General features: G+C 39.2%; 1 protein-coding gene across 1 annotated transcript in view; it reads right to left on the bottom strand.

Annotated features, from left to right (window-relative positions):
- The window catches only part of SRGAP1 (SLIT-ROBO Rho GTPase activating protein 1), a 156750-nt gene that overhangs the window by 30200 nt on the left and 103654 nt on the right, over window positions 1-22896 (bottom strand). The window contains 8 exon segments of the mRNA XM_086609868.1: window positions 2806-2908; window positions 5434-5461; window positions 9234-9318; window positions 9438-9635; window positions 12593-12694; window positions 13492-13713; window positions 20982-21110; window positions 21500-21682. Coding sequence (XP_086465994.1) covers window positions 2806-2908; window positions 5434-5461; window positions 9234-9318; window positions 9438-9635; window positions 12593-12694; window positions 13492-13713; window positions 20982-21110; window positions 21500-21682 — 1050 coding nt within the window.

The following is a 22896-nucleotide window of genomic DNA, read 5'->3' as shown; positions in this document are numbered from 1 at the left end:
CCATAATACAACAGCAGGTCTATAGGTACATCTTCAGTGAAGTGGGGATGTTTTAATAAAGAAAAAAAATGCTCGTGATGGTAGGGGGAGAAGATGACTATACACTATTTTCAGTTAGTTATTTGCTTTTCTCTTTTAAACTGCTGATTTTCCAAAAGAACAGTCACAGTCCTTTGTCTGTGTGTTTTGGCACTTTAAAAATCGGATGTTTTATCCCAGCACATTAATGACTACAAGTCATCAAACATCTATTAAAGACACAAATCATATGATTAAAAATTATTCAGAAAAGTTCATGCTTATGCTGGAAAAATTACTGTTTCATAAATAATAGGTACCTTTGAAATTCTTGTCTCGGAAGCTATAATTTTTCTTTCCAAATGAATTTCAAACATGTAAGCGCTCAGAGAATTGACTAATTCATTTGAAAGTTTAATACAAACCCACTCTGTACTACAAAATCGTGAATTCAAAAGCACCCTGTAACTCAGAATACACGTTTTCTCTTACAAAATAGTCCTTCATTTTTGTGCTAAATTACACTCATGGGAAGTTTATGAATTAAGCCCAAGTAGAAGAAAAGCCAACTACTAAAAAAAGTTTGAAAAATAACACAGGGTGAAGCAATGAAACAATGGACTTCCTGAGATAACCTAACCCCTGGTCTTTTGTGTGCTCCATGTTGTTTTAGTGGGGCTTACAAAAGACTGTACTGCAAAATACACTGTTTAAATTGTGACTTGTTTGTCTTTTAATTTAAAACCCAGCAAAGACTGGCTAGCCAAGAATCGGTAATGTCTAGATGAGTGTTTTCTGTTTGAGTTGTGTCATGATTCAGTAACAGCTGAATAAAAAACCTCCATGGAACAGGTCAGTTGCTAAAACCAGGAACGCTGTCATCTTCACCAACACTGAGCAGCCTGGCCCTCCAAAAAAGTAGAGTGTTAGAAAACATGCACAACATGCACTCGTATCTCCTGTTAGTACACTGTTTCATGCAAAGAATATGAAGCCTCGGAAAAGACAGTGTTTGCAGTAAGAAATTACAAAAAAATAAATTACTTTCATACCTGGTTTTGGAGAATCTGTTCAGAACCACGCACAACTTTGTAGTGAAGTAATTTCCTGAAATAATCTAAACTAACAGCTTTGGATTTTTGGATCTAATAACAGGAAAATAATTTGAAGTAACAGTCTGTGTTGGTGAAATGCCAAGTGACCCTACCGCTGCTGTGCATTTAATCTGATGTGTGTAGTTGTGAATGTATGTTTGAGACTAATTATAATTTCTTACGATGCAAAAACCAAACAAAAAGCAATTTGGAGTGATACTGTATTTCACTAGCTGTAAGCCTTTTGTGCCTGTCAAAATGACTCACCCCTATCAGGAATGACATGGTCTTTGGGCAGGGATGCTTTCCTAGGTTAGCTCCCATACTGGCAAATCTGCCATAAGGTTACCAGCTTCCTTTTCCTCTTTCCTTTTGAAAGACTATGTAGGACCCTCCACTTGCAAGTAAGCCCTGTCACCCACACTGCCATGTAGCATAAATACCTTTTCTCTGTGAGGAAAAATGACGGAGTGGCATTTCTCCCGATTCGCTCTGTGCTTCTCTAACCCAAGAGCTTTTTGTCGTGGGAGTTCCCGCTTCTTTGCTTACTTTCATCTTTGAGCAAGAAACTGTTCATGATATTAATCTCTTGCATCATGTGATGATTTCCTGAAAGTCTTTGCATCTCACAGCACCACCCGCATAATAATAATAATAGTTTTCCCTATAGTTGTACTGAGGGTGGCTGAAAGCTCTATTCAAAGACAGTTAAACTGGTATGGTGACATTGAGCATAGAATTTCTTCTTCAAAATATTTGCTGCTAGCTATGTTGTGCAGGAAGAGAAAAAAAAAAAATCCCAGTAACATTCAAACCCAGATCACAAAGTCAGGAATTTCATTCACTGCATTTATAAACGTATTGTTAGATTTTTTCTGAAGGTTTCTTTCCTTTAGTTCTGTCAGCTAGTGTCCAGGGGCACTAATTAACTGTGATGGGCAGATGCTTGTTAATAAATAATGAAATACGCATCATTTAAGACTAAAATCATTCCAGAGTTGTGCTCGGATTCAGTTTTGCCTGCTGTACTTCTACACTCATTTCTTAATGCAAACTTCTCCCTCCAGGTCTCTGAAACTAATTTTGAGCCAGGCGTGAACGCAACCCGAGAGCGAGGCGGAGGTGGTTCTCTTGTCACCAGAACTGTACCTGATGTCTCGTGTGAGAGTTCCTTCGGCCTCGGCTAGAAGCATTATTAGAAATAAAAGTATGAGAAAGAAGAAGATAGTAAATACAGCAAAGATACAAGATCCAGAATAGTGGTGATCACAATTTCATACAATATAATAAATTCCTAAAGTCATAGGAAATCAAAAGCTGGATATCAAACCCAGGGTAATACTGCTTCTCCACAGGCTTTGAATACTGAATGTAATGGAAACGGCAAGCAGGAAATTGTGCTAAGCTGTGGGATGCACCACTACATCCTATCTTCTACGTGATGCTAAGTTTCCTAATAAAACCAGGCTGCCAATACTATCCCTACTTGATTAACGAAATCGTAGGGAGGCTAAGGTGAGAAATTAATCCCTCTCTTTCCCTCTGACTTCAGGAAGTATTATATTGATCAACCGGGAAAGGAAAGAGCCCCAGGACAGACTTTAACATAATGATCTGCCTCTGCTCACGCAAGGCGGTGACCATTATAGTAAGAAGTGTTGAGATCAGCCACTGGGGTGGCTGGTGCCAGTACCTTGATGAATGACTCCAAATCACCATTAAACAACTTAGCACTATACTGTGATCGGGGTCTGGGCTTCCTGTGTTTCTGGGGCTTAGGGGGAAGATTTGGAGGCCTAAGGGAAGGGAATATGATTACTGAGCAAGGTAGAATTAAGTCACACAATAAAACGAAATGTCTGTAAGCTACGGCAAAACAACAGAACATTGTAAAGGGAGAAATAAACACAGTACTTATCAAATAAAGACCGTCCATCAAATTTAAGTGTAACAGTGATTAAAGAGTGGAGAACTCCCCCATTAAAAACACATTACCTATGGATAAATGTTGACATACTTTATGAATCCCTGCTTTGCAGTTTCACCATATACATCTATTCCAAACACTGCACAATTGGAATGGTCTTTTTTGTTGCGGTCATGCATGAAATGTGCAGCAACCACTGGAACTCATTCTGCCAACCGCGGCAGAACACAGGCCACTCGAAGCGCCTCTTATCAAGCAGAAAAGTTGCTTCATGCTGGACAAGCTTCAAATGCAAATTAAAGCCGCTCAGCACACTCCTAAGATGCTTCAAAACCAAACCGTCTGCAGTTTCAACTAGAGCCAGGAAGGTTAAACAGCTTTAGCCTTCCACATCCAACCATCAACATCTTCACACAAGAAAAGAAACACCTTGCAAATTAGTTAAAGGAATTAAAAGAATATAATCAACTTGAAACAAATAAACAAAAGCAGCATAATGCAAAAAAAGAAAAAGAAGAACACACAAAACTTTGGTCTGCAAAACATTTACCTAGTGTGTTACACATGTGATGACTACAACTGAAAGAGATTACAGGAAATAAATGTTGTTCTCTAGGTCACAATTTCTTTTGTGAATGTCAGGGCATGGCATGTCAACAGCTTCCCTAGCTCCCCTGCACCAGCGGTCTAATGTTTCTATGGGTTTTCCAGGAATGAGCAAAAAAGCAAATGCTTTGGGGAAAACTGTGAGGAACAATAATGCATAGAACATTAAACCGTGGGACTTTGGTCTGTTTGGGTACTACCTGCTATTTTAAACTCATCTTTAAAGATATCCTCTTCCCTTCTACAATTTAATTTCGACTTTGAGGCATGTTTCCATTTGCATGTCTTACAGTCTGGAAACTTAACTGAACCTTGGGGCAATGGGCAAGTCCCAGACAGAACAGAGGAACTGGTACCGAGCAGGTCCTACACCCTCAGAGTTTCCTTCCCTAAGTGACCAGATGTGAGAAGACAGGAGGTAAGATGCCTTCAAGCTGCTCTCCCACTTTACTAAGGTAAAATCATTGCCTAAATCCATTATCTTTCCACTGCTTACAGAGCAGGGAATTTAGGATGATGTGAGCCTGATGAGTCACCTGCTTTGGAGTCAAGACAGAAAAGTCTTTCTCCTTAGACATAAGCTTGCTGACTTTCATGCATTCCTGGTAGCATCTGGGGACAGAGTTAAAGTTAAAGGCAGAGATCACAGAATTAATGTCAGCAATTGGGAAGAATGATTTATTACCACAAAAGGTAAGGAAAGAAGGTGAATAAATTCCACCATACAGAGCTAAAACAGACCATGGAGTGGTGGGAGAAAGGCTGGTCTGAAGTCTGTACTGATGTTCCCAGGAATATGGGGACCAAGCAGAAGAAGTTATACAAAACCAAGTGGCCCAGCAAAGGCAGAGCCAGAGCAGGATCCAAACTTCTTAGCTGGGGGGGCAAGACTGTTTTTTTTTTTTTGTTTTTAATCCAAAGATGAGGGGTGGTGGCAAGGCCGTTCCTGTCTAGGAAGCAAAAAGGAGAAAGAGAAGGCATCGAGTGAAGATGTATTTGCCTGGAAAGGGAAGGGAAGAGTGAGACCAGGAAAGCTGGGCTAGATGTTCCTGGTGTCACCAGGAGGAGAAGGGTGGTGCCTGTAGCAGTGATATACACAAGTGGCAGACAGTTCCCATTGCCTCCCTATGGTTCGATACCCTGCAGGCTGCAGTGTGCTCATCTGTGTTTACGTCTGGAGGCAGCATCACAGGTGTGGTATTACGCATGCGAAAAAGTACGTGCTGCACAAAGCCTGGAGATCTAACACTGTATTGCTTCTCTCCTGTGAATCAACAGACCCACTTAAGGATTGAATACATGGATGCTAGGGGAGGCAGGTACTCCTATCCAGAGCTAGGTTATCAAAGATGCAGCCTATCCCCTAAATTCATCTCTGTATCAGGGGCTTCTGAATGCTGTATCCTGACTAAGTGAATTACAAGCCACGAGAGGCAAGGTACCTCTAGCAACTGAAAAACATGTATTTTCTAGCACCAAAAAGCTCCCTGCAACTTCCAAAGTTGATGTATGATTCACAAATATTTTCAAGGATCTCCCAGCTTGTCCCAACCCTTGACACTGGCCTAAGCCGCTGACAAGAATGAGGAAGATGAACAGTCTGGTCCTTCGCCCATTGGCATGCAGAAACAGAAATGCTGAATGTTAAAACACACAGGGTCTTAACACAATTTATGTAACAACGGCAACAACAATGTTATATACCCTTACGAACTTGTTCTAAAATTTGTAATTTCTAAGATTGTATTACATTTATAACTCTAATAAAGTTAAATAAAGATATCTTACCTTGTTGTCATGTATTCAGCCCTGTGACCTAGAAAAGTTCAACAAACAGTAAACAACCCTTTGCAGGTTTTAGGTAGATTTTTTGGTATCTGAATTAGGCTTGGCAAATTACTTTTAACCCTAACTTTCATGTTACCAGCAAAAGATATAAAATCAAACAACAATCAGGACAGTGCAGTTTTCTACCATCTCCACAGTTACTTTTAAAATACAAACACAACCCATGTTGTGGAACAACTTTTAAGAAGCCTGCCCACAGATTAAAGAGTGACTTGACACTGTAAATAACTTGAAGTAAAAATCCAAACAATATCTATTGTTTGTGCTCATGTCTTTTAGTGGCTAAATCAGTATGGAAATAAAGCTGCACCAAGATTAGATTACATCTCCCTTTGTGTGTAAACCTGTTCAGTGCTGAAAATACAGAGCTCTAGACACCAATGGCTTCCTATTGAAAGACTGATTCCTCTCTTTTGTCTGTGTATTGCTGTGAAGCTCTTCAGAGGTGTTTAACCACGTTAAGGAACAAGACATGCAATGGCAAATGAAATTCAGTATTAACAGGTTCAAGTAAGATATTAGGGAAGAAAGAATTAAACACCTAAAACCTTAAACACAGTTAACAGAACTATGGATAATTATACTGACTCTGAAAATCATTCTGAGCATCACTTGGGTTAGGTCTAAGTACACTGCTCAATTCGAAAGTGACACCAAAAACGCTTGTCAGACTCCAGAAAGAATGAAAAACAGTAATATGCAAAACATAGTATTAAGTGGCAATGTCCAGGTGCACCTGAAATACTGCACAGTACTGAAAACTCTAATCTGAAAATACATTTTGCAGTACCAGAAGAGTGGAGATCCACAGAAGGTGGCACAAAGAATAAAAAAAAGAAAAAAAATGGGAAAAAAAATCTCTAGCATTAATAAGACATGTAGAGATTGTTGGCATCTATTTTAGAGAGGTGAATAAAAGGGATGAAAGAACAGTATATAAAACAACCTGTGACAGAAAATGGGTAAACCAAGGACTTCCCCCTACTCATGTAACCAAGGGGAGTTCACTGAGACTAAGAATCCCAATAATAAAGGCTAGTAAAACAAAAGATGTTACAAATCTCAAGTCTGGGGGATTTTAAATACATCTCTGATGTTTAACAGATTACGGCAAAAACTATCTGGGACACAGGGGCAATTTCTTTTACAACTGCTTATTCCTTTTCTTGCATTTCACTTTGCTTTGTTCATTTGTTCCTTCAATAGATGAGCCTTAGGTCAGAATTAATAGAAGTATCAGTGTGCTTCCTATGTTTAGTATCAATTTAATTCAAGTATTTCTCATTTACTTTTCCAAATTTGTAGATGCAGACTCAGCACAGAGTACTTCATCTATCTCCCTTGTGCAGATCATCAATATGTATCTGCTGTGTCCATAAAGAGCAACAGACTGTAGTAGGTAGGTGATGAACTGGAACAGAAGCCAAATGCTGTCAACATTGTGAATACCAGACTAGAATCTGGATTTATTCAGCCTACATCCTTACACTCCACAGGCTGAATAAAAGTAAGATAGGTTGCCAAAGGAAAACTTGCAGTTCAGACAATCCTCTCCCTCTCCTCCCATTCTCCCCTGCATTACTTAATACAGCACCCTGTGTTATTTGTCTGCGGTCTTGCTGACGTGAAAATTTCCAGAAAAGGCAGTGTGAGTCGAGCAAGTGAGCAGTTCACTTCCTACAAATTAATTTCCATACCAGCCACACCAATAATGTTCATAATTCCTCTGTAATTTTATCCTTTCAATCATTCCCATTCAAGGAACGTACAGAATCTCAGTCCTACTTCCCAAGCCTGTGCATTTTAATGCAGGACAAGCCTGAAGAGAAGGGGGTTGAACTTTTTAACCTGTAAGAATGATGGCTTTTGCTCCAAATACCAGCTTTGAATGTAAACATGAATGTTTGGGGTACTATTTGTACATGCTATGCTACGATGAAGTGACAACTCCTATGTGCAAAAACACTGTGGGCAACACAGATTAACTACTTGGGGTTACAGCTGGTGGGTCGAAGGGAACTATTCAAACAGATTGGTCCAAGTGTGCTTGAGCATGGCAGAATGGCCCAGAGCTTGACAGTAATTTATCACTTAGGTCACTCTGTTAAGAAGTTTTTCTTTTCACACAGTTCTTTCCTTATTTCTTTCCAACATGCATTAGGCAGCAGATTCTGTCGCCCTTTATCTTTCTCCCTTCAGTAGATGATCATGTATTTTACAGGGCTTATAAATAAAAAATATTCACTTTATTTTTCTAAATACTTTTTCTGTGAGCCTTTGCAGGAAAATGTTCCTCTTTTTTGACTAACATCAGCTGCAGATTGTTTTGCGTGAATAAACTGCTCAATGCACACATTAAAAAAATCCTATTAAATGAAAACTTTCATGAGAAAGAACATTATGTAGTTAGTTGTGTAAAACCAGCTGTCATCTTCTGTAGTCCAGCCTTGCAAGAAAATGCTGTTTATTTCCTGCACCCAACCTGGGTCACTGCCTAGACCAGCTTTGTTTGAGTCATAGCCACTGAACTGTTAATAGATATTTAGGAACCTCTACAACTGGATTTGTGGATATAGGATTTAGCATTAAAAGCAAGAAGAGATCTGATTAACAACATATTTTTGGCAGTAAAAAGAAAATAAATTGACACATCCTTTAGAGACACTTGTTACAGAACAAGTCTTGAGTCTGAACTTTGAATGATAGTCTTTAACATGCAGAAGAGGATTTTTACTCTTTGCAGTGTAATTCACTTCCTCTCAAGTCTGTAACACTCTGTGGCTAGTCCGCAAGGCTTGCAGTGTGATTTTCCTTCTCTCTTTGGTCCATGAGGAAGTGCATTTTGGGAGGACTGGTAAGAGATGGGCTGGAACTGTGCATAGTGTCTGATTCATTACTGCCCTAATTCAGTTTTACTTAATTTGACCGTAGACATGTTCTGACTTGGCTTGTATTTTAAGATGTATTTTTAAAATTACGGAGGGTGTTCAGGACAATGAATAATTCTCTGCCATCATAATTTGTAGTGCAATATTTTTCTTTGGTAATGCAATAACTTTATATGTAATAATGACAATCAACAGGTATAGAGCTATTCATTAAGTTTTCATTCATTCCAGTTCACAATATGCAAATACTTCGTAGAAATTTAACATCAGATTAAGTCTATAAGAATCTCAATACTGACATTAGTGAGGCCAGGATTTCACCTTTTACCTTTCATAAATGCTCCACTGAGTTGTTAGGCTGCAAGAAGGACATTCATGTCCATGTGTCAGAAATGTTGCACTAGTGAGTTTGTTGTAAGAGATGCATCCTGGATAATTTTATATGCTTAAAAAAAAATCACTCTCCCCCAACTCATAAAAAAAACTCAAGTCAACACAAATCGTTAAGAAGTAGAAACAGTACATTTGTCACAGCTCTTAAATCACCCTGCACTGACTGTGTCAGCTCTCCTTACAGACAGGAGATTTTTAGCTCAACAGTTCCACTTCCAAATATAGTCACTTATCTAAACATCTGCACAGTGGAAATAAATATCTGTTGAAGAAATAAAATCAATTTATAGTTCGTACTCTTACCACTGCATCAAGACTATGACTGGTAAAAATCAAATCTATGCTTACTGGACAATTAAGCTTTAAGTTTTTTAATTATTTTCCCTCCATACCTTTGGCATTACAGTGGGTTCATTGAATAGTCTGGAATAATTTTTCAGTTTATTTTGTGATATTTACCTTCTCCGAGTGTCCTCTGCAGCAAGTCATGTTTTGCTTGAAGTTTCGTGATGAGATTACTACCTTCCAGATACTCTCTGAATTTCTGTAGAGATGCAGATCAATCTATTACTATGTATGGCACATAAACTCCAGGAACTTCTGCTTAATGTTTACTTCAGGTGTTTGGTCTGTATCACATGAATGAGGAAGCAACCAACCTACCATGAAATAGAATTGCTCCGTTTCCTGCTGGTTAGCTCTTCTTTTTGCAATGCTAGGCTTACTGAGGTATGTCTCAGAGACTGTTGACTTCACAGATTCCGTTGAGCGACTGTGCTGGAAACACTCTGACACATCGTAGTCTTCAATGGTGACCATATCTTGTATTGTCTGCAGGGTAGCCTCTGTTGTTTTCTTAACCTGGTGTTAAAAAGCACAGTTTGCCAAATGCAGGATAAATATATAATAAGGACAGCTTAGAAGGGAAGCTCATTACTCAAAATAATTCTCTGCCACACTCCCCCAAACAAACTGGTGTGTGAATGTGAAAAATTAGGTGCATTGTATTAGATATCCATGTAAAGAAGAAGGGTATGATAAGGTTTCCTATCTAGTTCTCCGCTTTGTCATGGTCCAACCCACAAACACGAATATACTCTTGTGCTGACTGTGTAGCACTCTCAAGCAGTTGCTTCCTGAAATTAGAATTGAAATGCGACATGATTTGATTATGGTCCCTAATCTGGGAGGCAATAGAATGATAGCATCACAGAATCATAGAATTGTTTAGGTTGAAAGAGATCTTGAAGATCATTGAGTCCAACTCTTAATCTAGCACTGCCAAGTCCACCACAAACCATGTTGTTAAGCACCACATCTACATGTCTTTTAAATACCTCCAGGGATGGTGACTCACCTGCTTCCACGGGCAACTGTTCCAATACTTGACAACCCTTTCGGTGAAGAAATTTTTCCTAATATCCAATTTAAACCTCTCCTGGCGCAACTTGAGGCCATTTCCTCTTGTCCTATTGCTTGTTACTTGGGAGAAGAGACTGACACTCACCTTGCTACTACCTCCTTTCAGGTAGCTGTAGAGAGCGATAAGGTCTTCTCTGAGCATCCTTTTCTCCAGGCTAAACAATCCCAGTTCCCTCAGCCCCTCCTCAGAAGACTTGTGCTCTAGATCCTTCACTAGCTTCATTGCTCTGCTTTGGACAAGCTCCAGCACATCAGTGTCTTTCTTGTAGTGAGGGGCCCAGAACTTAACATGGTACTCAAGGTGCAGCCTCACCAGTGCCAAGCACAGGGGGACAATCACATCCCTAGTCCTGCTGGCCATACTATTTCTGATACAAGCCAGGATGCTATTGGCCTTCTGGGCCACCTGGGCATGCTGCTGGCTCATATTCAGTCAGCTGTCGACCAACACCCCAGGTCTTTCTCTGCTGGGCAGCTTTCCAGCCAGTCTTCCCCTAGCCCGTACCGTTGCGTGGGGCTGTTGTGAACCAAATGCAGGACTCAACACTTAGCCCTTTTGAACCTCATCCAATTGACCTTGGCCCATCGATCCAGCCTGTCCAGATCCCTCTGTAAAGCCTTCCTACCCTCAAGCAGATGAACATTCCTGCCTAACTTGGTGTAATCTGCAAACTTTTTGAGGGTGCGTTCGATTCCCCCATCTAGATCAATCATAAAGATATTAAACAAAACTGTCCCCAATACTGAGCCCTGGGAAACACCAGTTGTGACCAGTCACCAACTGGATTTAACTCCATTCACCACAACTCTTTGGGCTTAGTTATCCTTACAGTTTTTTACCCAGCAAAGTGTATACTCATCCAAGTCCAGAGCAGCCAGTTTCTCCAAGAGAATGCTGTGGGAAATGGTGTCAAAGGCTTTACTAAAGTCTAGGTAGACCATATTCATAGCCTTTCCCTCATGCACTAAGTAGGTCACCTTGTCATAGAGGTTAGTCAAGCAGGACCTGCCTTTCAAAAACCCATGCTCTAGTTTAAAGCTTTTAGAGATGATACACTGCTTTGAAGAGTCAACTCTCCTAAGCATGGTCAATGTGCTACACTGAATATGAACATCCAAGGATCTGGCTGCCACAATAACATGTTCTTACAAAATAAAAATCTGTGACACCGTTCTGCAGAGTGCTATGGTGAGGAGAACAGTGATGTTTAGACTGCAGAAGTGGAATACACAGCTGGAGGAGGGGGCTGGAGAAAGACCAATTTACATCAGCCTCATAGCACTTCCTATGAGCTATGGAGCACCATCGCTCATAGTGGAAACCAGGGCATGGAGGCCGTGCAACAGGGCATGCAGTGTCTCACAATGCAATAAAGTAACCGGCAAGATTCATGAGGATGTGATTTACCTCCCAGTTCTGCTTCAGAAGAGTGTCTAGTAGGGTCAGCTTGACCAAATCATGCACACTTCTACACATATCTCCAGTGTAGGCAAATATCCTTTCCATGCCTGCCAATATGATTTCTCCTCCTACACCCTTGCACTTCGTTTTACTGAAAGAAATAATCTTTCTCCTTCCTTTTGTCTGTTACCTTGAGGTACTTTCTGAATTCAAGTGGGTTCTTTTAAAGACTACTGTACATGTCTCATGGACATTAATACTTTGTTCTAGGCATTCAGCACATAACATAGAACGAGAAAAACTGGAATCTTGAAAACCTATCAGTAAAGTACACCAAGAAATGAAAATATCCCTATGTTTTAATTTAGGAACAGATTCTCATTTAAACTGAAGGCCTTTAACACTGCCTTAAACGAGATAAAAGTGCAATTTATACCCACTGGGAGGCCTCTCCAGAGCAAAGGAAAGAGAACAGCATAGCTTTTCTGCATTTTATAAAAAAAAACGCGTTTTATTTTACTAGGTGAGCTATTCCCATCACAGGCATTCAGCACTCGTGTTTATAAATAGTTGTAGCTGAGAGCATAAGAGATTTTGACTCAGCTACCACAAAAGACAGTCCAAATTCCTTTGTACTACAAAAGTAGCAATTTGGGGACTGGACAGAGGATGGTCACAGAAGACAGTAACTGTGCTCAGTGGCTTTCTGCCACAAAACTTTCAAAATATGTGCTCTAAAAAGCACATATTACACTGAAGCCTCTGCAAAACACAGAACTCAGTAATGTGAACGTATAGACAGGTAAAAGATGACGTTTCCAAACCTCTATAAAGCACACAAGGATCCACCTTAGCATATTTGCCAGTATTATTTTTTAAAATCAAAACAGCGCATGCAGACTGAAGTAATTTCAGGGTCATTTACATACTTTTCACAAGGTAGAAAACACTGCGCCTTCCTGAAAATGGTGCTCAATGTAGACACAGATCTTACCTCCTCATTTTCGATTTTGAGTGTGGCCAATCGCGACTGTAGTTGCTGATACCTCAGCATAAGCTCTGCTTGCACAGGTTGCTGGGCAGTGACCTGACAAACCTAACAAAGAATCAAAAAGAGCTGTAAGATGCAAGATTAAAAAAGCAGTCAATAGTCTTTGGTTGCGCTCCTTAAAACTAAGTGAATTCCTGCCAAAGCTATTAAAATTTAATAAAGCAGACAGTAACATGTGTCCATCTAAATTGAAAGTATTTATGTGTTACAAGGCGTGGAACTATGTACCACATCTCGCGACTACAGAGCACAGCCTTGTTGTATGGCTGTTTTGTGTTGCCTCTCCACCACGCAAAAATGCAAACCCTGGAGTTACCTTCAGATAAAAGATGTACACGGGTGATTCTGCATTCTGCTTTGCTACTGGCCTTTAGTGTAGCAAAACAGGACACAGCGGGGTACCCTCTATGCTTGAAAACTCCGGATGATAAAATGGGAGAGAAGGAAGGGGGAAAAGGCTTCATTTCAGCATGCATAATTTGCAGCAGCTCTGCAGCTGCTCTCAAATAGCACCTGCAAGCTCTGTTATGGGTGAGGCAGGTAGTGAAGACATAAAGCCATTAGTTACACCTGTGCTGGGCTGAGCACAGGTTGGCCAGCAAATTTTCAGCAATGTCGTTATGAGTAATACAGAGGATAATAACACACAATGATTTTTACTTGAGAACTCCAAAGAAACTGAGAACAGTGCTACCAGTTTTGCAAAATGTTATTGCCAATCCACTTGCTTTTGGGTAACAATAACAGCTTTTACCAAACTCTTTATGAAAGGGGATAAATTCTCTGTCTTGTTATATAGAAACAGAAACAGTCACCATGGGGATACTTCTCAGTATACAGACCTCATCACCCATATGAGACTGGAACTCAAATTTCATTGGTGGACAAAAAGCAGTGGGGTACATTTCCATGAATCTCTGCTTGTCACTTCGTGGCTCCAAGCTGTCAACTGCATTTTCAATGATGTCTAAGCCCTCATGCCTGGAAGTTTCAAGGTTATACTCTGCAGAAAGGTATGTTCTTAGGGCTCTGTTCAGACTAGCATGGTATCCAAGATCGCAACACTAAAAACACAATAAAGGGAAAAGAAAACAAATTAAAAAGGAGGAACACCATTCCAATATCCCAAGCCACAAATTATCACTAGAACTTTCTGTCCTGAAATTCCTCCGTCTGAAGTATTTTATAAAATATCTTCTAAAGTAAAATACAATACTGGTGTCAAGACAGTAAGTATTTAATATTCTCATTCTGTTGCAAAGATTAAAGGACAGTTCTAGAAAAGAGATCAAGTGTACGTGCATGGCAGTATGTTTACATTTACCAGCTACAGATGTGCAGTCACTGTATTTCCATAGAAAAGGTCTGCGAGTCCACACAAAAGTGACTTTTCAGTATGATTGTCTCATGTAAGCCTCGGATCATCGTTTAAACCCACTCTAGTATAACTCTACCATCTAAGTCAATGCCAAGCACCAAAGTGAAAATGAAGCAATTCCTGCTCATCATGTCTGTGCCCAAACAAAAACCTTGACAATTGCCTCTAGCACGTGTGTGATTCATCTAAGATGTTTTTTGACACAACAAGAACGGTTTAACATCCTTTTCTCTGATATAGAAAACGTATTTACTGTAAATACCTTATTTCCCATGCTCAGACAGAGCCAGCAACATACATGTTACTAAATGCACAAAGTCATAATTTATGTCTTTTTTTCTAGGGGTGAGAGTAACACTGGAATGTAATTGAAACCTAATTGGTAGAACATAAAATTGCATTTGTTCTTGAATTTTAAACGTCCTCATTTTGCATTATTCATGATTAGTTAATATTTTAGAGGAACAGCTGAATATATTTTTAAAATGTCACAGCAGTAGCGTATCAAGTGATTGTTTCCTTATTTTTTTCCCCCACATTACACAGTAAACAATAGCCTCAGTTTCTGCTCAGTGAGCTTCCAGGCAATGGCAGATATATTGCAAAACTCTGTCACCTCAATATTGGCACATCAGTCTGCTAACAGTTGCATATGAAGCAATCTTCTTTATCTGAAGAGGAGAGAGTTGTCCCAGTCTGAGGCCAATGCCTGGTTGGGGCAGTCAGGGTACCCTGCTTTAGGGTATCTCTCAGCCCCCAGCCACCCGTCCTGGGTAACCTCCCGCAGTTTAAAATCATCCTTCCTTGCAGCACTTGGGTAAAGAAGCAATTTGAACTCAGTCCACTGCAGACTATGTTGATGTGGCATACCTCCCTCACAGCTATTACAAACCCTTAGGACTCCTGGGATCATTGTCCCCTCCCTTTCCTCTTACTTATTTGAAAAAGGGGAGAAAAAGAGAGAGAGGGAGACAGACAGACATACAGATGCACACACTGCACGGGAAAGAGTTTTCAACCTATTTACCACACCTAAACCTGCGTGTAGAAGAGAAAGAAACCCCTTACAGCTTGCCTTAGGTGCACTAATGACTAGCGATCAAACCGCTCTTTGAAATCTGAAAACAGAGGGCTGTTTTATTCACAACAAAACTTCCAGAAAGACTAAGGTCCCAGTCCTAGTAAGCACTCCAGGTAGTTACTGCAGATGGGACAGTGGCTCTCCAAAAACCAGTTGCTGAACCATTTAAAGAAAATGGGAAAAAGATGTCATGTTCAATCAAACACACATAGGTTAACCTCTCTCTTCTTTTACATTTATAGAACGGAAATTTGTGTTACACTTACTAAAACAGCCACTCAACTTTTATACTAAAGCACATCCATATTTCAAAGACCTCCAGTCTAAAAAATATTGTTTCTAAAAAGAAAACTCTCTTGGTCTTTTTCTCTTGTTCTGTGTCAAATCCGATCTCATATTTAATTCACTATCTTGGATGAAAAAGACAGACTAAAAGTGCTGATAAGAAAGTGGATCAGGACAGCTGTTTTATTTCATGTGCATTACTTTCAGAGAGACCTCATGGAAGATTAAACTGAGAGGAAATGAGAAATAGAGGGCAATGCTAGGTTTAGCATGGCCAACTATCCATGTATTACAAAACTACAGGCATCTAGAGCCTGAACTTCGGCTCTAGAGGATTAATCTGAGTATTAACAGAAAGCTTATTGATCTGCAATTAGAACTGTGTGGGTTTCTGATGCAGCTTTTTTGCGAGTTGGAATGTAAGATTGCAGTCGTTATGCTGTGACAGTACTAAGAACTCCATTGTTTAACCCTTGATCTGCTCAATAACTGTCACCATGGTCATCTTTTGCAGGTGATGGCAGCTGAACAGGGTAACAAATACAGCATCTCAGCCAAGAAGAAGGATTCTTCAAGTGAAGCATAATATCCTGCCACACTAAGGCATTTTCTTGCAATGCCAATGCCAGCAGAGCAAACAAGAACTAAATCCAGAACCTGAAACAATGCCTTATCACCAGTGGCTCTTTGAACAGAATTTAAAATGCCTGAATTTGGAATTTTGTTTCAATAATTTAAGTAAAAATAGAATTTGTACGAGTACAGCTATTTTTTAAAAGCAAAAATAAACTCTCTTACTTCTGCCAGACCATAGTTCACTTGCTGCAGATTTTCAAAATTTGCAGACAAGATAATTTTAACTGAGGAATGGTTCTGTCACAATATCACTTCATGGCTACTCAGAAAGAAGAGTACTGTTTTAATCTGCTAGTACTAGCGATAGTTTAGAGAGAGAGTTGTCTATAACAGAGGTGGCACTTCAGGTATTTGTTCATGACTAAGACTAAATTTAAGGTACTACCACTAAACTGCTGCCCCTACCACATCTTCTCTGACCACACTTGCAAAAAAAATCACCAACCTTTCTGGTGTTACAAAAAAGTACATATATATGCAGATACAAACACACACGCAGGTATGTATACAAGATTTTCAGCAAAAATCTGTAGATTTGTAGAAAGAGTTGGAAAGCTCAAGCCAGCAACCACACTGTTAGCCAAAATAAATATGAATCTTTGAGGTTCACTAATCAGCACACCCAGAATACAGCCTGCATGGCTAATGAGATCTGCTATCAATCTACAGGCTAGAGAGATGGGATGTCAGTTGGTGAAGCAAGACATGAAGATGAGAAACAAGAGAATGAAGTCATAGACTATGAGTTTTATTGCATTTCTGGATTCATAAAGACTTTTGGTTGGGCAAAGTGGAGGGCGATGAGTGATGCATTTGGCATACGTGTGAAAAATTAATTTTGTAATTTGCATTTTATTCTTATTTGGAATTAAATCTGAAACAGTCTCAAGAGCATTTACTGTCTTTATTGCTCCTCAGAGTATATTTAGGCTTGAACAAAACAAATTGCAGTGCTTATCACAGACCTTCAACCAAACAAGCAAGCTGCTCTTCATTTCATTTCAGGAATAATAATAAAATTCTAATGCCATTGGAGAGAGAAATTAATAAAAAAAAGCCTTAACCTCTGAATAAGTCACTTTCTAATCATTCTGTTACAGACATCAACACTCAAATCAAAGGGATCTGGCTGTATATATCATATTTATGAGATCTTATGTAATAAAGATTGTGAGCTCCACACACTCTAGCCTAGTTTTAAACTTGGTTCTATGAATGATTAACAAAGAACCTTTACAGAATAAATGAAGTTCATAATAGCTAAATGTTCCCTAACTTCCTAACCATACAAAGCACGCAGACTGCAATTAGAGATTCAGAAACTCCACTCTAAGAAAGACCAACACATGAATATTTTATTCATTCTAGCAGTAGAACTACAGTCAAATTGTTTTGATCACTATTTCCTAGCATTTACCTTCAGATCATGAGTGCATGGTAAGTCTGAAAAAAGGTCCCTACCTTCCTTTTATACCCAGATAAATCTAATAAACTCAAGTACATGGAAATTTTCAAGTAAATGAGCAATGGTATGCGCCACATGGACAGATGTTGGTACTAACAGACAGATTAGCAGGGGTATGTACTCTTGCTTCTCTAAAACCCACAATCTTAAAAAAAATAATTCTACATACTAGATAAAGCTTATTTAATTCAGCTAAAAAGTAATCTTTGCTACTTTTTACATAATACAAATAAAGAAAAAGATTAATCATGTCCTCCAGTTGAACTAGATCCTACTATACAGTCAGCAGAGAAGAAACATTCAACAGAAAATTCAAATTCCTCTAGCACAACATGCAGAAGACAGACATACACTGTGCATAACAAATCATGTTTATCCCTCTACTACTTTGCAAATGCTGGTTCCAACCCTCAGCTCACTAAATGCATTAAAACATCCAGCTAAGACTCTAGCAATATTTTTATCTTGCTTTTATCACTAGAGCTTAAGATCAGCAACACATCATCATTTTTAAGTCAGAAGCTCTGAGCTTGGTTAATGAAATGAAGGAGTTGAACAGTTCAGATCAAGTTCAACTAAGGAACTGTGATTTAGGATTTTTCATATGAGCCTCACAAATAGAAAATGCTGTGGAATCTAAATTCAAAAAAATATTTTTTTTTTTTTTTTAAAAAATATCCCACAACTCTCCCCTATCTTGTTACAAAAACTACAGTTCACTGCACTCCTTCATATATTTATCTCATTTTTATCAGACATATTTTTCAGTAACGTAGGAAAGCATTCAGTTTCATTTATGGGCACCACCAACAGCTTGGGGAGATCTAAATCCCTTCCATGTTAACTGGAATTCAGACATAGAGGAGAAGTAATCCCCTTCTGCACAGGCAAAGAGAGAGAGAGAGTTCAGGGAAGCACGGAAAGGCAGGCAGATAGGGACAAAGTAGAGAGGGCAAAGAAGGAAATTGCCACTACTGCTCTCAAAACTCCAACTCATACCATTACATTAACAGATTTACAGAATGAGAGAGTCTGGATTGTTGCAACATACGGACAGTGGGAAGCATGTCTCACATTCCAATGATATAACCCTAAAATCTTGCCAAGACTTTTGCATTTACAAAAAGTGTTTCCTTTGTCAAGTAGTAAACACTCTGTCTAGATACCAGTGCTTTCACAGCATATTCTGATTAAATACAAACGTCTGAAAAACACTTCATTTAAACAAGCTCACAATCGGATTAAATTGGCTCTGAAGCAAATTCTGGTTGCACATGTTTACAGTTTACTCTTACAAAACTGTGATGCAAAGGACAGTTAGACTTTCCATTTAAATTCCTTCGGGAAGAGTCATTTCTAAAGCCATTTTGCCAGAAAAATGTTATTGTCTACATTGGTCTGTGGCTTGGAAAAAGCCTCGCAAAGTAGGTATCATTTTCCTGTGTTACTAAATACTGCAGAACACATATTTGTATTAAAAACTAGAAGTTCAAAAACTCTAGTCTTCATGGTTATGCAAATATCTTTTCAAGCACTAACTCCAAAGAGTGTTGTCTTTGTATATATATATGCAGAGAGCTTCACTTCGCTTCTCCTTGCAATTCTTTCTGAAGCTCCAGGTCCCTGGTTCCTCCCCTCAGCTTTCACTGCTACGGCAACCTCTGTGGACACTGATGAAATGGGCAAAAAACAGGTGCGTTTTCCAACCTGAGAAAGTTTTGACCAAGTAGAAACACCCACTGGAGACATTCGCTGGGAAAGGTGAGCTCCAAAAGAGAAGGCAGGACAGAAGACAAAATCAGTATATTTCTAGCTGGGAAAGATCAGCCGGGAACAGAGGGAAAGGGACCTTTCCTTCCTTCCAGCAGCCAGGAAGAACTCATAAAGTTCACATTTATCAGACATGCCCCAACTAGAAGCTAAAAATCCATCATCCTTTGAGCAGTACCATGAAAACCATCCATTAAGTAGGAACAACTTCTCACTTGAGTGGTATCCTAGCAGGTATGCTGCTTGTCCTTTGTCTTCTGCCCTGATCATCTATTTATCGGGATCCTGATAAATGTTTTCACTGCCTGGGCAGGCCAGGTGGGTGGAGCAGGATGTGCAGGTGCATGGGTATACATTAGACAAGGACAATACACAGCAGAATAAACCAGAAGGAATCAGAAGAGAGAAGACATGCAACAGTGAGTAGGAAAGAGGAAGAAAAGAAATGTTGAGATAGACAGCAAGAAATATCGAAAACATAAAAAAGACACATCACCATCTCTTACTAGAGAGAAGCAAGAAAAAAAAAGGAGCAAAACTATTTGGAGAGAACAAGGTTGAAAGGGAAAAGGAAAAAGTTATAGCAAAATCAGGCAATATTTTATAAATTACAGGAAAAGAGAAACGTCAAAGTAAACTTACTCTCAGTATTTAGAAAACATACAATAAAACACATATGTGCAGCTATTTTAGTCTATTCATCTCAAGAAGGTATTTTCCCTCTTCTCTATCAAGCTTTGGTTCTCCAGACAGTAGAAATGAGAAACCTCTTGTCAAATGCTGCATTAACTTACACTATATTACAAATCAGAGCTTAGCTCTGTGATGAACATCCCACCAGAAATGACTGTATGTAAATGTTATTTACTATTGTAAATAAGATGCTATTGTTGCAGTAGAAAGCATATTCAAACATCTAGCGTTTCATATGGGCCACAGAGGTATACCCACTGATTTATTTAACACTACATTGCTAGTGAATGAACACTCTTGAGCTTGCATTTGCTGCCTTCAAATTTTCTCTATCAAATGCAGATAGAGGTCAGCTTACAAAGAGAGTGAGACATGATAGAGCGTGGGATCCTCCCTCCATATCTTTAGAAATGTCAGTAATATGGGTTCTAGTGCAAGTCAACATCAGTGTACAACCTCATTCTCCTAGGATATTCTCACAGGAATAACTTAATGAAAATCAGTCACAATTCTGTTGACAGTACAGAGTACAGGATTGATTGCGTCTGTTCTGCAGACTACATGGAATAAGAATAAAAAGCAGTGCATATTCAATTCAGTGACTAAATTAATTAAACTAAATGATTCTGAAGACATGGAAGAAATGCCTTCTTTTGAGTTAAAATACCATTATTAGATGCCCACTTAAGAAGCTTATCTTGTAAAAAATATTTGTACCCCAGAAATCCCTTTATAGTGCAAAATGGAAATGTCTACGTTTTTTGTGTTATTCCTTCATATTTTCTCTTACCACATGGAGAGAAAACAAAATTCTAACTTTGAAGGAATGGGTTCAGCATCTTATTGGCACTTTATTTTGTGAAATATAAAGCTGAAGGGGAAATCATACATGATTATACCATACAATACTACAAACGGTAAGTGTATTGGAGGTAACACATATGACTAATGTATTCCCCTTAGAAAATGAAAAAGTATTATTCCTGAACAGAATAAACATAAAAACAAATATGCCAATACTTACGTCAATTAAATCCGAAAGGTCATGAATATAATACTTGAAAACAGAAGCATTGGTTGCTTCAAGGGTGAGCAGGTATTCATTACGGGCCTTAATAGATTTCAGCTTGTTTTCAGAATATTTTGCTTGACGCTAGGAAAAAGATTGTATATATTAATGTATATGAATTACTTCATTTTTGGTATGTAGCAAAACCGGTAGCAATTTCAGTACACACTCCTATTAACAAGAATGAATCTTAGTTGCCAACCAGTTATCATATAACAAATGTAATACAAAGTGATAATTTAGTATCTCGTTTCAAATGTGACAAACCATATAGTAAGAAGTATATTGGGAATAAGTATTCCCCTCTCTGAACTGCAGTTAAGTCAAGTTATCTGTAATCCACTGCTAGTTTATTATGTGTATCTTACTTAATTTTATTTCCCAGCTGGACTTCTCTGTCTAATATCATGCTAAAGAATGTCAGAAATGCACTCAATTTACTTCAAATGAAGCTAAATAAAAGGACTATTTACTTTTTCCTTCATTTTTTCAATCTTTTTCACAGAGCTCCGTCTCTGGTGCCTGTCTTCTAGTCGAATATGAAAAACGGGGTCTCCTGACCTCCCAATCTGTTTTTCTTCTTGCTTCTCTGCCTCCTTCAGTTTGCTTTCTGCACTGATGCTCTCTGCATGATACATGTGGTATGTTTTCATGACCTGCAGAAGACAGAGTCAAAGGAGAGTTAGGACAAAATGAAAATACAACGGTATCTTCAGAGAAACACAGGGTCTTTGAGTAAAACATTCTCTTAAAAACATGGAACTTGGATAAGTTTCTTTGCCAACAGAGATTGAGGGTTTCTGGTTGCAGTTTCATTTTTTTGTTATACATCTAAAATTCTAAATGTTCAGAATGCTTTACCAAGCACTATGAATAAAGAGAAAGGTGATGGAGAACTAGTTGTAATGTAAGCATGTGAGACCATCTCTCACCCTGCCTCACTTCTGCCCAGAAGGGCCTTGCATCACTGAAACCTTTTGATAGGTAATGAGGCAACAAGTTATCAAACATTTCAGTCAAAAATTGTGTAGAAAATTTGTGTGGTTTTTTTTTTTTTTCACTGCTCTGATAGGAAAGAGCAAAATCTTTCTTATTAAACCTCAGGATTCCTAACTTTGAATGAAAACATGAAATAATGAGCAATAAACCTAAATCTATGTTAGTGCCATATCTATCTGACTTCTTCAGCATTAAGATAACAGCTCAGCTGTGGACGTCAAATGTTTGAAAGCAGGAGCCCTTCAGCACTGAGGAAAGGGGAAGGAAGCAGAGGCAATGGGAAGCTTCTGTCCGGGAGCACATCCTCAGTCAGCTGGACAGCTGTCCATGACCTGGAAAGAGGTAGCTCCCACCTGCGCAGAAAACATATTGGGCGCAACCTAAAACCAGATGAGAGCTGGAGAAGGAGCCGCCTGATAACTAAGTTGTGAAGATGCTTTCCCCACAGCCTCCTAGTTAATACCATTATCTTCCCCCTACACGCACGCTGGTTCTGCAGCCAAGAGAGCTTGGGCTGCCAGCCTGCAAATACATGCTTGCCCAGACCACAGAGAGGGAGAGGGACTGGTTCATCCCAGTCCTCCCTTTCTTCTTCAAGAAAGAAAAGCCTCAGCTTGAATGCTGCACAGTGGACAGCAAGCCACCACAAACCACCCGCCTCTGCTGGGGAGGGCTGTCTCTGCCCATCTCCAACACAGAAAGCTTCTTTCCACCTTCCCCAGTCTTTTTTTTTTTGTTGTTGTTTTGTTTTGTTTGTTTGCTTGCTTTGTTTTTTCTTGTTGTTGTCTTAAGTTTCAAGCAAGGAACAAAGCATGAAGGCATCCTTGGGCAGCCAGCAGCCTCCTCTCTTCTTCACAGGGTGCCAGAGTGC

Source organism: Tauraco erythrolophus, chromosome 4, assembly GCF_009769465.1.
Source record: "Tauraco erythrolophus isolate bTauEry1 chromosome 4, bTauEry1.pri, whole genome shotgun sequence".
Lineage (NCBI taxonomy): Eukaryota > Metazoa > Chordata > Aves > Musophagiformes > Musophagidae > Tauraco > Tauraco erythrolophus.
The sequence above is the reverse complement of the archived record's forward strand: the minus strand, read 5'-3'. Positions and strand labels throughout refer to the sequence as shown.